This window comes from Sinohyriopsis cumingii, chromosome 12, assembly GCF_028554795.1.
Source record: "Sinohyriopsis cumingii isolate HCF-2022 chromosome 12, ASM2855479v2, whole genome shotgun sequence".
In the NCBI taxonomy this organism is placed as follows: Eukaryota; Metazoa; Mollusca; class Bivalvia; order Unionida; family Unionidae; genus Sinohyriopsis; species Sinohyriopsis cumingii.
In genome coordinates this window covers 68,008,767-68,025,281 of record NC_142972.1, presented here as the reverse complement: position 1 = coordinate 68,025,281, position 16,515 = coordinate 68,008,767, and the positions used below count along the sequence as shown (strand labels likewise).

The following is a 16,515-nucleotide window of genomic DNA, read 5'->3' as shown; positions in this document are numbered from 1 at the left end:
CAAACTTTACAACCAGAGGTTCTTGCGTGAAGTGGTGCAACATACTTAATAAATTCAACAGGTGGAGCTAACCCGTACGAATCAAAATAAACGATTCCACGTGAATCAACCGCGTATGATACCCAAGGAGTACCGGGTCCTGAATTCGAGTCTAGATTAATAATACCTGTTTCCAGTTTATTCGGTTGTTTTGGTAATTGATCTCGCATAAAAACACCTCTAAAGGCTTTTATTTTTAATTTTTTAACAGCATTAAGTAAATCAAAATTTGATGCTGGAGTATCTAACGTGGAAGCCTCAGACCTCTTCCCCAGCGAGATCCCGGTAATCTTAGACCGCGTCCCTTTTTTTTGGTATCCATTTCCAGTTGCTTTCTTTAGAGCCATTCCAGCAGCTGTTCCAACAGCACCTAACGCGGCTGCTTTTGCTACGGCTGGAGCATCAGCAGCTACTAACGCTGGTATAGCCGCAAGAAGTGGAAATATACCACCGGTTTTGACCATGTCTTTGATGGCGCTCGGAGAAAGATGTAATTGAACTCCAGTTTTTGATTCTAGGGCTTTATTGAAATGTTTAATCTGATTATTTGTCAACGATAATTTGTTTGGACCACCACCCATCTGATCTCGTTTTAGTGATATTTTAGTTCCGCATTTGCTGGTGGTTTTTGATTGAGGTTTTTTGACCTGACCAGGAGTCAGAGTAACATTAACATGACCATACGACATTTTTATATAAATAATATTTTTCTGAATAATTAAAGATTTTCCACTGGTGCATCAACGACTCTCATTCGACCACTACCACCTTCAAGTAACATGGCTTTATCGCTAAGTATGACCGCGATTGCCCTATAATCAACACCACCTGTATTCAATGTTGCTTTAAGATGTATATCAACGACAGATTGTTTTGATAGATCAAGATGTTCTAATGAAAAATAATAAATCGGATACAAAGTTCTGAAATCATGTTGCGATATTTGCAATCCAGTATCAACATTTTGATCACGTCCCATGAATGACATTAAACGATGATATGCACGTCCTATACGATTCTGTTCATAATTTAGTTGTATATTTTCTGTTGGTTCTTGTTGTCCGTTTATCCGTAAAGAAATATCTGTGATACCTAGTTTGTTAAATATTATGTGAGATCGAACTTGTGAGCCTAATCGATTAGTTTCCTGAAACCAACAAAAATATGTCGCGGTGCAGAAACACCCTGTTGTGATGCTATATGCCATGTGAACTGACCGTTAACGTTAGTTTGCATACTATCTGTGCTTGTTGTTAACCATGTCAACAAGGATTTACCACCTGTGTCCATGAAAGAAATTAATTTTTGTTCTACTGCGATCGTTGGAGTTATTACCGGCATCCACAGTGAAAGTTTCGATAGTACTACTTTACCAGCATCACCAACAGGTCTCCACAGAGCATCGTTGTCATCACCTTTTCGCACAAGAACAACCGTGTGTCTAGCTCCAAAAATAACCTTTCTAAAATTTCTACAAAATCCAAAAATATGCGATAGTGGAATTGCACATGAAAATCTTCTATTGTCAGGAGACAACATACTTCTACGTGCTGCAAATCCCAAGTTGAAATTTTCGCCAGAACCATGAACCACTGGCCACACATCAGCATCATTGTTGTCGGCAAAATTTCTTGGTCGTCTTATATTATACGGATCGCTTTCAGGGTGATTGGAGTTATCTTTCACAAACATCATTGTAGGACCTGCTGATCTTGTATAATCATCAGAATATCTTGCTAATCCTATTATTGTTGTAGCAACGTCGACATCTTTCTGAATCGATTCGATATTTTTTCCATCGATCATATAAGTGGCGCTATCAAACAGTGCCATGATCCCGTTGTTGACAAAACCAACTTTTACTGCACCTCCGTAATTAGTATCATCCGTTTTTACAATTGCACCTTCTACCTCAAGAAAAGCCTCAGCGGGTAAAAATATCTACTTGTATCATGAACTTGTAGTTCATTTCTTCCACGTTGATTTGGTATTCGTGCTTCATAAGAATAAAACTGATAATCACGTACCGATTCATCCTTAAGGACAGGTGCCTCCATATCAAATGCTTCATCGGATTCACGCTTAAACATTTTATTACAATTATTTTCGTCTAACACGAAAACCGGGTTTGGAAACTCCACTCCCTGATATCATGCTTGAAATATTATTCCCTGATTAACCGAGTCCTTGATCTGCTATCAAATTTGATGTTATATTTCTTTCTGCCTCTTCAGATAATTTCGCTAGTTTTTTATTCGCAGCCTGATTTATTATTTTACTTACGTCTGCGGGTATAATTTCAGTACTTGGTAATTTTACCGGTTGTTGTTTATTCGTCGCAATAATTGTGCTAGTCTTTCTTTGATTGCCGAAAACGCCTTACCAGCAACATTGACAACTGCTCCAGGAGCTTTATCACGAACAACATCGATAGCTTTCATCGATAATTGTTTTGCAACGGGTGCTGCTTTTGGAGCCATCCTTGTGAATAATCCCCGCACAACATCACCAAGTCCATCTCCGTAAGTAGCTCTGTAGATTGGTAATCGTGAGTTTACCGCTCTGACCTGTACGGGTTTACGATGATTATTATGTATGATCATCTTTTTTAATTTACCATTTATTTAACAACTAGTCATCAACAAGTTCATCGATAAGTTCTCGGTAAACGCCGATATCCATGATACCATCTTGAAATAATCGCCGACAAATATCAGATGCTTCATTAATTATTTCTGGTGAATTATTTCCAGCTCGTTTTCCTCCTATGAGAACTTCTAACCGTGACACATCATTAATGATATTATCAGGACAAACAAAATTATTTCCTTCTGATGTAGTCAGGAACCCACTTCCTACAGCGCTTGGAGGATCATCGTCAGGATCTCTTTCTTTACCCAGTGAACGTAATTTCTCCTGTTGTTTAGTTTCTATATCTCTAAATATTTCTTCTTCTTGTTTCCATTTTTCTTCTGCTTTTCGCTTCATTTCCTTTGCAATCTGCTTCCTTTTCTCTCTAGATGGTTTTAACATCAATTGCTGTTGTTCTATTTGTTGCAGAGGTGAAGGAAGTTGATATGAAAGTTTCTGCTGGGAGAGTTGTTCTTGTTTTAGTTGTTTCAGTCTCTCTCTATAAAGTCTATTTACTTCTTCATTAATAATTTCATATTCTTGACCTCTAGCTTGTTTTTTGTTGTAGTATACGCGATATATCCATCTAATAAGATTATCATCATTTACTTTTTCATGACGGGGGTTTAAAATATCAGATTTATTAAATATACTATTTAATATTACTTCGGGTAATTGTTCTCTTTTAGTATTTCTAATATCTTCGACAAAACCTTTCCTAAATTTTGCAATCAATTCTACGTTTTTTTCTACTAGTTGGGTTCAGGTGTAAGTTCTTTTCTCACGTCGGCGACTTCAGTATGAAGTTTTCCAATACTTTCAAGTATTTCTTCGCCGACAGGTGGAGGTTGAGCCGCAGCTATATCAATTGGAAGATCTCGTAAAATCTTCTTTGTTTAGTTCTTCTTGCTATTTTTTCGATTTGTTCTGCTGTTTGTTTTGATACCGGAAGAAGATCTTCTTTGATGACAGCTGTAACTTGTTCAGTAGCTGCAGTGACGGGTTTAAACAGTTTTTTAGTTTCTTCTTCGTACTCAACTTGTGCTTCTTGCTGCGCTTGTAGATTTTTTCTAAATGAATCTCGCACGGGAAGAAATTTTTTAATTGCTTCTAATCGTTCTCGTGCTATTCTTGCAGTATGAGATTCTGGATGTACCATTTTTTTTAATATAACAATTTTTTAATTAATAGCAGCAGAGAGGGCCTTGTCTACAATTCTGTTTGGGACAAACAATAATCGTAGACGTGGTATTGACCTCTATGAAGGGTCACTATTTTTTTTTGTCTAAAAAGCGTACGTGACGCGTTAAGTGGTCTGATCGCCCTCTCTGCTGCTACTTTATATTTGTCATAAAGTTAGTAAAATATATAAAATTAGTAGTAGTAATAGTATCAGTATTGTCGTTGTTATTAGTTATAAATGGTTTTGAAATTTACCGAATGTTTCTGCCTTGGTTAAATATCGATGATATGACATGTACACTGTTTAAACCTGGATTGCTGCTGTCTGAATGGAATGGCAAGCGATCCACTCACATAATGGGCGTACGCACACACTTGCGGGGGGGGGGGGTCACTTACACCCCCTAACCCCCAGATTTTACTTCTAAATTTATTCAGGCCTACATACGTAAAAGGTAAGTAGCTGACCGCTACATATTTACCCCCTCCCCCATCAATAACTAATTCAGCGGGAGCCATTGGCTCACACAAATATACCCTTGCCACTCGCGCATCTCACCCGTACCATACGATGGAAATGAATATATAGTCAGAAAACGTATATCAGTATTTGTGAAATAGTGCCAGTATAATGATTAGTCACCATACAATCGATGATGAATGACTAAAACCTATATACAGTAGACCGCTCCGGTGACCTAGTGGCTAGAGCGTCCGCCTCGGAAGCGGGGGTCGTGGGTTCGAACCCCGGCCGTGTCGTACTAAAGACTTACAAAAATGACAATAACAGCTGCCTCACTAGGCGCTCAGCATTAAGAGGTTAGTGTTAGGACTGGTCGGCCTGGTGTCAGGCCAATGTGACTGGGTGGGACATCGTAATGCATGTCTGCTGCATGATGCCCCAGTGCTAGACATCACTGTCAACTGCCACACTGCAGACATCGTAACCATAGGAGTGAAAATTGTTAAAGCTACATTAAAAGTCATAATCACACCCACCCACCCCACCACACACACACACATACATACATACATACATACATACGTACATACGTTTTACATTGGTGGACTAAGTGGTTATAGCGTCCGCCTCCAATGAAGGAGGTTGCTGGTTCGAATCCAGGCCGAGTCATACCAAGGACTTATAAATATTGTACTAGTAGGTGCCTCGTTTGGCGCTCAGCATTAACAGTTTAGTGTTAGGACTGGTCGGCCTAGTGTCAGGATAATGTGACTGGGTGGGACATGATGCCCCAGTGCTAGACATCACTATAAACTGCGACACTGCGAACATCGTAGCGATATGAAGGAAAAATTGTTAAAACTACCTTAAAAATCCAAATCACACACACACACACACACGCGCGCGCGCGCGCACACACACACACACATATCAGTAAACTCAAAGCTGCAATAGTATTTTGCACTAATATATCTATGTCGTGCATTGCATCTAGCTGTCAAACTAAAATGGCGATAAATCTTACAAATGGTAAAAGGTGCACAGCCAAGATCTGTCAGTATGCGCATTCGGGGTAACTATAATTTGACAAACCATAAAAATGTGCAGGATAAGTTGCGGTTACGACTTTGTACCGGGCAGATGAATGTACACTGTTTACTATGTACACCTGATTTTTTTAGAGACGGGAGTATATCTAGCGGACTTGGAATTTAAAAGGCCATCATAACAAACTTTTATCTGTGCCCGTCAGATCACCGTTCTGTCGTAGAGCTCGATTTCAATTGGACTGGTATTCTTGCTTCTAGAATTTTCTCCAAGGATTCGCAAAATTGAAATAATAAATTGATGTGGAAAATGCAGAATTCTGCATTCTAAATACAAATTAAGTTTCTTTTAAATCTAGATTAATAAATCACGATTCGAAATGAAAATGTGTAGTTTTCAAGGAGATAAATGAACCATTTCGCCAACACATTCAATAGTCTAAAGGTAAATAAGCTTACTTATGAATAACATGTACAGGGCGTTTACAGTATGTTTTACTTCTTTATTCACAGAAATATAGATATTAAGTTAACGCCTGTTCATTTTGTTTGATACGAAAATCCGATGAAACGGTGTTGGTGCGAGCATGCAAAGATAAAAGGCTGTTAACCCATGGATTAATTTTTAGCTATTCACACACCATGATGGTGCTGAGTAGCCAATTCAATTGTATAGATATGTTTAACGTGCATTGAATGAAGGGATATGGTTAAGATATATAACCGTAAAGGAAAATTGATTTCGATGATTTATCAGCTAGAGATGTATTGCATAGAAGTTATAATCGTTTACGGTTGCTAGGACTTTCATATGTGAAAGTGCAACTGTAGACTGCTATAGGTTTCTACATATCGGAGAAAAGCAGGACATAGTTTCATCAAATATGTGTTTTGTTTAAAGTTTGAAGATCATTGTATCAATTACAGTCAGTCAACCAGTCTTTCAGTATGCGCTAATTTCATATTACATTGGCAGTTTTATCGATTCCGTGCCAATACTTCCGCAGAACTAACCTTGTTTTTTTTTTTTAAAAAAAAAAAAAAAAAAATATAAAAAAAAACGCTGAGGTGGAGCATGGGTGGAAAATAAGGTAATGATATTCAAATACAATGCAGAGTTTCCACATGTTACTGGAATGAAAATTTCCTGGCTTTTCCATGGTCAAAAGCTAATATTCTCGAACCGCACGTTTCATGTCAAGCATATATGAGCACATCTTCCATTGTTAAACATATAAATCAAAGAAAATGACCATATTTCTCCAATGATAAAACAAATGCTTGATGAAAAACCCATCCATAATTTTTTTTAAAAAAAATAGTTGTTTTTGTTGTTGTTGTTGTTGTAGGGTTTAACGCCATTTTTCAGCACAAGATAAGCTATACATGGCGGCCAGTATAAATGGTGGAGGAAGAACCCCGGAAACCCCCGGAAAGAACCACCGACCCACGAGAGGCTACTGGCAAGCTTTCTCACATAACCACATTAGCCGAATCCAAAACTCGAACTCACGCAGACAGAGGTGAGATGGCAGTGGTCCGTGACGGTGAGCGCTTTAAAAATAGTACATGTAAATAAATAATAGTAATTACTAATTATTAGGCTGAATGAAGATCATTTATTGCTGGTTCCCACATGTCAGGAATACGTTAGTAAATGTGAGAGAAAGAGAGAGATATATACTTAAACTTGAAAATAGGATGTTTAATGATTAATGATTCATACAATACAGTGCGAGACCACAGGTGCTCGACGCGAGCTTGATGTTAAGAAAAAATAATAATCTAAAGGAAAAAAATCATACAGAGTGACAAAAATACCCTAGATTACCCCCATGACCCGTTCTGACATAGGACCCTCTCTATCATAATATATAGGAGAGAAGGTACGGAACTTCCAAATACTTCGCTCCACCCATGACCCTCGATTTCCTTCTGCTATTTCCGTCTTTAAAGGCACGCGACCATACTATATGGCTTGTTTTACTTCTGAGATATTTTTCTATCCATCAAGCCATCATTGACTTTTCTGCGTTGTACCAAACTGAAGTTACGGGCTCCGAAACGTGCGAGTTTCGCGAAGTTTTCCTTTGTGGACACTTCCGTGCTCATCCGAAAACCGGTGACAAGAACGATATTGACAATGTTTTTAACTCTATGGTGCATCCCTTCTTGAATTACAGAACAGCGGTGGATGCAAAAGTAAGTTTTTTACTTACCATTAACTCGATTCAACTTTAGGAATCCTGTTCCATGCAAGTATTATACATTGTCTTCTTCACTGCACAACACATCGTATACATGCATCTCTATTTTCAAAATAGGCGGCACTAACGTCAACGTCGAAACATGATTGGCTCAAAAGGTTATTCTTATTATCATAGGAGCACGGAAGTGTCCACAAAGGAAAACTTCGCGAAAATCGCACGTTTCGGAGCCCGTAACTTCAGTTTGGTACAACGCAGAAAAGTCAATGATGGCTTGATGGATAGAAAAATATCTCAGAAGTAGAACAAGCCATATAGTATGGTCGCCTGCCTTTAAAGACGGAACTAGCAGAAGGAAATCGAGGGTCATGGGTGGAGCGAAAAGTATTTGGAAGTTCCGTACCTTCTCTCTTATATATTATGATAGAGAGGGTCGTATGTCAGAACGGGTCATCGGGGTAACCTAAGGTATTTTTGTCACTCTGTATGATTTTTTTTCCCTTTAGATTATTATTTTTTTCTTAACATCAAGCTCGCGTCGAGCACCTGTGTGCGAGACAGTCTGGCGGTGCACATCCATATTATATTTTCTTGACCAAGAGTACAAAGGTTACTGACTGGTTGAACCCTTGTAATATATTATCTTCATTCAACTTCGACTATTCAGCCATAGCTCATATTCACTGTAGACTGGGACAAGATTGTTATCCCCGCACTTTGGCCAGGTTCTGGATTTTGTCGTCTCCTTTGTTCGTCAGTACGTTTCTTTGCCTGTCCGTGACAAAGTTTGCGTCAATTCTCCTCATATGCTGGTTGGAGAATTTTACTGAAACTTTGTCAGCTATGCATGCAGTTGGTGTACAAAATAAGGTTTTCCTTTTTCCTATGGTTCTTTGTCGGGTACATTTTTTAAAAATATTTTTTTAAAAAAGGGATACTTTGGGGAAACGAGATCGTCTTCTCATCTGTTTAGCGCGCGCACGCGCATGTGTGTGTGCGTGTCTGTGTGATTTGGATTTTAAACTTATCTTTAAACAAATTTCAGTCATATCGCTCCAATGCCCGCAGTGTGGCAGTTTATAGTAATGGCTAGCACTGAGACAGCATTTCGCAGACATGTAGCATCAGGTCCACCCAGCCACATTATCCTGACACCAGGTCGATCAGCCCTAACATTAACCTCTTAATGCTGAGCGCCTAGCGAGGCAGCTGTTAATACCATTTTTACAAGTCTTTGGTATGACTAAGCTTGGGTTCGAACCTGCAAGCGAATTTTCGGGAAACGAGTTCGTTATCGTTTCACATTATTTAGCTAATTTTGTCAGATATTGTAGGCTTGATATGTGATTGGCGTAGATGCCCAATATGGTTTTACCATTTTTGCTCTGGCTCGTTTTGAGGACATCTCGTGCAAAAGATTCAATCTTGGGTGAGTTCAGTTAATTTTGTAGTTATGCTACCCTGATATGGCTGGGCATTTACAGATGTATAGGACATAAGATCTGTAATTGCTCTGCAGGTTGTGTGGGAGGGGAAGTGTGTTGCGGTTTCCCATGTAAGGGAAACATCTACAGAAGAACGTGCCTGAAGAACAAAGATACACCTGTCTGTGACAGCATGCTGTCATATATATTTACCTTTGCCTGAAGATGTAAGGCATGTTAGTAATACATGTATTTTATATATTGGTTTACTACCACATTTGTTCTTAGTATGAACTGGAAAACACACAACATTTGCCTTTGCCAATTTTATTGATGTAACATAGCGTACGAACAGGTGCATGCACTTTGGAGATGGTATGTCTTCCCTCTAACGGCAGGACAAAACGTTAAAAAATATTGTAAACAGGGCAACTGTGCCAACTGTATAGAACGACTCTGCACGAGAAAACGGGGCAATATGTGCATTTTTGGTTAGTTAAGTTTCATTGCATGTGAGCTTTTAATTTTGAATGTGTATTTTCTTGGTGGATAATGTTTCTTGCCGCGGAACATAGGAGAGCGTGAAGGTGTGCCAAACAATCTGGCCGTCAAACTGGCACGAGTCAAATGTTAGGTACATACTGACGAGAAAAAGGTTTTGGTGAAAAGGAATAATGCAGAGACAAGTTATAGACGGTGCTAAGTTTTGAGCCCGCGCCGCATGTTAACATAAACGCACGTTTCGTTTCAAGAAACCCTTCGTATAAAAAAATTACACTATATTTTACGCTTAGTCATAAAATTCCATCTCATGTTCTAAACTAGGGTTTTTATACACACGTGCAATTGCCAATTGGCATCAAACTTAAATTTAATGAAGGTTTGCCATAAAAAAGAATCGAAGCTCGAGGCTACATACTTTCATAACAAAAGAATCGAAAAGCAAACTGCAATAAACGGTAAAATAACCCAATCCAAGTAATAATTAACACGTGTTTATTGCAATGTAATTGAGCAAAACAAATATGCAAACTTAGCAAAATAGTTTTTAACAGTACATTTTAAAAAGAAAATTTGACGTTTAAAACCACACAAGATATAGACAAAATATAAATATTTTAAAGAGGAATAACAAAAATTACTACTATAACAGCTTCGAAATAAAAATGCACTCCATAGTTAGGAAAATGTGTGTCAATAATAATTGCATGAATTACAATCAATAATTACATACAGTTTCACTTTTATACTCAAGCGTTTCTCGTTAAATCCAAAAACATACAGTTTCCATGTCGAATATTAATCCAAAAACGTTCCAGAAGTTTTCACGGCCAATTACGATCTTCGTCTTTTACTTGGTGTATGTTGTTTTGTGCCAGAAATAAAAACAAGCACTATGAAGCTGAGAGAACACTATCCGAAGCTCAAAATACTGAGTGCGTAGCTACGTCTACAATACTGATTTTACTGGTTTTCTTAAATACTGTTGAGGTTACATTTTCTAATACTGTTCAGGAAAATAAGCGAAAAATGGATAAGATTAAATAAAACGGTAACAAAAGCTGTTGAATTGCATATATTGAAACCGCAAAGTCTGTCATGGTGTATGACGATAACTCACAACAAGTTGGAAGTGGCTTCACTGATGACATAAAGACTGCGATTCAAAGAAGTAATACGCATCACACGTTTTCAGAGTTCGCTGTGAACCATTTCTTGTCTCCTGGAATGCCTTATCGTACGAACGATCTCCACTTCACGAGGTCACTAGGGGGGATTCCAAACTTTTTCTTCTTATTGTCTGTAGCACGACTGAAGAAGTATCCACAGGTAGGCTTGCCGACAGTGGCAAATGGTGCCACTGAATTTGCTTTCTTGACCTCTCCGTCCACTATTACAAACGATACTGTCGTACGGTCATGAGATCGTACGAGGTCTAACGATGCTGATTTACTTGGCTTTATGAATCGCTGGAAGTGGCGGGAATAGCGCTCAGGACCGAGATGTAGCTTAGCCAGCCGAATTTGTTCTAACCTTTCCCAGGTTATTGTCTGAGGGTTAGCGTTGAAAGGCATGGTATGCGGAAAGGTAGGTTTTTGCTCCCACTGGACGGGAGACAGCGGCCTTTGATCGAACTCCGTCATAGGGATCCGCCAAAGACTGGGCGAAGGAATCCCCCTGTTTACCTTTGAGAGCGGTTTGCTTCGTTGCTAACGGCCTCTTGAGAGTATTAATGTCTGGCGTGCTTATACAAAACCAGTGGTGCTTGGGTTACTAAGAAATCAATGCCAAGTCACCCGGATTACCTCTAACTATTGTCACCGATTGTCAAAGAAACGTCATGCCCGGTAAGGTGTATTGTATAGATGAAAAACGACGTCGTCAAGGAGCGATATTGCTATGCTCTGGGTAGGGCACTCTTTTATGACGTAATAAATTTGCGAGCGGATTTGACATGCTCTTTTATATCTTAACACCAAAAATCAATATTTGAAAGAGAGTGCAGGATGAACCCATGTTGGTTCAATAAAATCGTACCTTTGCGACCTAGGCAAATAACCACGTAGGTATAATAAATGTATTCTGTAGACAAGCTAATTTACCCACATATCGTTCGATCAATATCAGTGCTGTAAGATTAATTGCTTCACGAAATCTAAAAGGGGGTGATGTAGGTGTACAGGTAAAACTATTGCAAAGACTACTCGGTGCACTCGTACAATTATTACAACTCTTCACCATGATGATTATTATAGTGATTTGCTTCGTCACGTTATACGTGTACCTGTTTGATGGCTAATTTTGATGAGCGAATGGTGTGGATGCACCAATAGAAGTAACAGAGATGGTATATTTCTTAACATTTTGTTGAAAAGTAATAAAATGTTGCGAATGCTTTAAAAAAAACATTCATGTATCAAGCAACACCACTAAACAACCATGTACATCAATACTGATTACCAATACAGTAACAACTGCTGTTTGGCGTTAGTGACATTACAGTGTTTCGTAACAGATGTTTTCTAGTGTAACATAGACTCGCATGATCTCACACTCATTACGAAAATTGTCTGAATGTATATGCCAGGGGTGCACAACCCCGGTCCGCGATCGTGTTCTGTCCGGCCTATTTGGGGCAAATTAAAACAACACATATATCTGGCCCGTGAACAGTAATTATATTAAAGAAATTAGTGTTTGCGGCCCTCGAGTGGTCTTAGAAAATGCAACCTGGCCCTTGGCCGAGAAAGGTTGTGCACCCCTGGTATAAAATAGATCCTGAATGACGTCAGCAGCAGCCATATTTCTTATATGCTGGGTAATTTATCGTTGAATTGATATGGTGCTTAAATGTTTAAATAAGTTCATTGAATCTCAAGATACTGTTACAAAACATACATACATGAACAGAACGTAAATCATGCTTTCTCTTTGTATCGGTATTTTTATTTTATAAGTTGATTTTGCCTCAGTGTGCCATGTTCAAAATAGTCAATTTTGACAGTCGCATAAAGGTGAAACTGCCAGGCTGTCCATCGTCTAGGAAAAATGTGCAGAATATTTTCTGCTAGTGACCTTATACAGAAGCATCTATAGCAACGTTCGACCGTGATAACCTGATAAATTTTGATTTGTTTGGTTCATATGTTGAGGTAGGATGATTGGTATTTACAACCATAAGTCTGTAAAACTTAACACTTTTCGTGCCATAAAGAGGACATAATTTCCTAAGCAAACGATGGTGGGCGGGGACAGTGTGTGTGTGTTTTAGATTTTTAACGTAGCTTTAACAATTTTCCAGTCATATCGCTACGATGTTTGCAGTTTGGCAGTTTAAAGTAATGTCTAGCACTGGGGCATCATGCCACAGACATGCAGCAATGATGTCCCACCCAGTCACATTATCCTGACACCAGGCCGACCAGTCCTAACACTAACCTCTTAATGCTGAGCACCAAGCGAAGCAGCTGTTAGTACCATTTTTATAAGTCTTTGGTATGACTCGTGCCGGGATCGAACCCACGACTTCCCGCATCCGAGGCGGACGCTGTAGGGCGGGGACGGACTAATGCGCTAGAAATATCAATTCTCTTTAGCAAAACCTGTAGAGAATACATTTACGTGAAAAGATAAATATTCATATTTCCACAACTACGCTTGATTCCGGGCAATATAGACAAATTTTCATTGGTAGTCATGTGTAATATTCAATTCATATTCAAGTTTTCAACTGCTGCAGTTTAATTTATTTATGACGACTAAAACGAGGGATCTTTGATACAAGTAAAATGTAAGATTAATTAAATACAATATTTCATATTATGTTTCTTTCTTATGCACATGTACAGACTTCTACCAAATATGCTCACAAGCATGTATAACCTGTCACGTGCTGAAAAACGGCGTTTAATCCACAAAACTAATAATATTACATAATGAAACAAACATGGTACAGCCATTCAAAGGATAGCCAACGTATTATACAATAACAACATCATACTGAAGATGTTTGACAGGAAATCAACGAGATGAACAGCAGACGTGATGCGAGGTAGCATAGAAATTTACGAGAGACTAGATGTGTTGAAAGAATACAGTGCAGATCCAAAGGTCTGAGAGTTGTATGGAGATCTTACATGTCACCATCTTCGCTAGCCAAGGTTCCGAAATGTTAACCCTATCTACATTTTGGCGGCTCCAGCAGATCTTTTTATGCTTCGGGTCTGTGAATTTCATGGATGGTGGCGGCAAGCCGCCGCATCCAATCAAAATTAAGGTTGTTCAAATTTTAACAATGTTCCTACATTACCGAGACAAGGGGAGTACACAACTTTAATGGACTCATAAATAAGCAATTTTTCACTGCCTGTCTTTATTTGTACGAATACATTTCACTAAAATACACCTGTAATGGCTTCTCTATGGTAAGTAGTCATATTTTCGATGTTAAACTTATAAAGTATCCTTTTAAAGTCAATTGCCTCCACCATTTTTGGCCGATGTACAATATGCCGCTGTTACATACTTTTGATTAGTTGTCATTACCTACTAAGGGAGGCAACTAGTGAAATCCAATAGGTGTCTCTAGGACAGAGTACTAAAATATGTGCAAGAGCATACATGGTGTGGATAGGGTTAACATATCGTGCAAATTGTAATACAAATTGTTTAAAAGAAAATTTGAAAAATTGTTACAATGGTCCAAATATATAACCCTACCATTTACATTTTTTTAAAACAAATAAGCCTTGACAATTTAACACGTCCACTTCAGTGTGTTTGCTTAATACCGTTAACAGCTGCTATTTGCGTGAAAAACGCCTTAAGTCAAAACAGGTCAAAAAGATAAAGAAGCCAATTGAGAAATTGCTGAATGTCCTGAAAATCTACTCAGTCTCCTACATACGCATAACATATTCTAGCCAAATTTCGTTTACTCACGTTGGGTAGAGTTTGCTAAATCATGGAAACAATCTTTCTCGGACGGAAGAAGAGTAAATCCAAATTAAGATGCCCCCGCCGCAAACAGTTTGAACATAAAAGAACAAGTCCACCCTTGGGTTCGGGGAGGAAACAGTGACTTGATGGCGTTGTAATTACTGTCTGATTGGGGCAACCTTTTTAGAACTTGGATGTGTCTCATCATAATGTTCCAGCTGAGAAAGACTTAGCCCTGTTTTTTGGGGGTTTTTTAAATAAAGAGGGCGGCTTAATTCAAGAAGTGGACTTTGCATGTCAAGGGTTATAGTTTTTGCCTTGTTTTTATTTGCTGTTGTATTTTATTGATATGCCTAAACACCGAATAATCAGGATTGTGCTGATGTTTCTATTACATACATACATACATACATACATACATCGCATGGAACTTACGTCAGTGGCGGCGGGAAAGCTTTGAGGCGCCCAGGAGCAAATCTCAAACTCTGTTACATAGAATAGTTTTATTGCAGTTCCCACCCTCCCTCATCAACCCCAAATCCCTTTCTAACTAAACGTTTTTTGAAGACTTGCTCCCGTAACACTAAGGTCAAGGTGAAATAATATCAAAAAGAAAAGCTCCCTACGGCGCCCCGTTCTCCTGATGCACTAATTAACTAAATAACTAATTAAAATTAAGAATTTCGTTTTACGGCTAATATAATAAACAGATGGATAGCTATTTGCATGTACAAGACGAATGCACAATTGCTAGAAAATCATTGCAAAACTCGTAAGTGGCTAGTTATGCAAAAAATAGTTCATGAAGGCGTGGTTACAATATCCATTGTAATTCATCTAATCACGCACATACACTTGCACTAAACATTTATATGACTAAAATAAATCATTATTTTAACATCTTGGTTAAAACACGCGGATAAGCGAACAGTCACCGATTATAGACAAATCAAAGACACATATATTAAGGTGGTTATCATATTAGAAATAACGAACTCATTGTTACTTACTATTTTTTTCGGTTAATGATTGTATCGGGTAAGATTGCCAAAATACGATTTGTTAAATTGAAAAAGGAATTATTTCAAGATGTATAATCGAAAATACACTATTCTTCAGTGGGTGTGCCTGTGTGTGAGGTTGGGAGGGGGTTGGGCAGAATATATCAATTAGAAAAGGTAAAGTATTAAAAACTCACTAATTTGTTTTTTCTTCTCCTAGTTACCCACCATCGTAAAACAAAGGAGAAAACACATATAAATGAAAAGCAACAGCTGAACAGACCTCAAGACAGTTCACAAGACAACCACCACCCATCTCCCCGAGTAAGTTTCCATATAGCTGTAAATGTAACGTATGTTAAACTTGGTGGTACATCGTTATACCTTTTGATTCAGTTATATTTAGGTAATTGGGTCAAGATCTAAAATCTTCAGTACATGAATACAATGGCTCTTTGAGGGTTAGAGGCGCCCGAAGGGTGGGGATGTTCTTTAGTGGCGCCTTACCGAGCTGCTTGACGGCAATGTTCTGTTGTGTCGCCCTAAAGGTGCCAAGGGCAATGTTCTTTTGCAGCACCCATACTTTGCTATCGCCAACCTTCCTTCCCTCAAATAAGTTTCATGAAGAATTGCAACTTTTGACTAAGGTCGAGGTAAAATGCGCTGAAAATTTCAGCTTAAAAAAATACAATTAAAATAAAAATATATTTTCTTTAATTATGGCTGCGTTCTTGCCTAACATACGGGGGCAATTGCACCCCTTACTCCTTCTCCGAAGTCATCACTACATGAAAAGGTTCATAATAAATATACTCAGGTTTATTATTATTATTTCTTGATTATTCTAAGATCTATTACCGTGGAGAAACAGAAAAGCTGACATATGGCTCAGCATACAAATGTGCGCACTGAATTTAGTGCACTATATACATGACTACACATGTGACTCAACATGGAAATGTGCACATTGAATGTACCGTAGTACACTGTACACATGACACACATATGACTCAACATAAAGTGTGGACACTGTATGTAGTACACTATATACATGACTACAAATAGCTAGGTACTTATACCTCT

General features: G+C 38.4%; 1 protein-coding gene across 1 annotated transcript; it reads right to left on the bottom strand.

Moving 5' to 3' along the window:
- Positions 1 to 9,971: 9,971 nt before the first annotated feature.
- Positions 9,972 to 11,306, bottom strand: LOC149786648 (uncharacterized). Its single transcript, XM_089977175.1, has one exon. It carries the CDS (start codon positions 11,134 to 11,136, stop codon positions 10,726 to 10,728), a length of 411 nt encoding a protein of 136 aa, XP_089833301.1. The 5' UTR covers positions 11,137 to 11,306; the 3' UTR covers positions 9,972 to 10,725.
- Between the last annotated feature and the right edge of the window lie 5,209 nt (positions 11,307 to 16,515).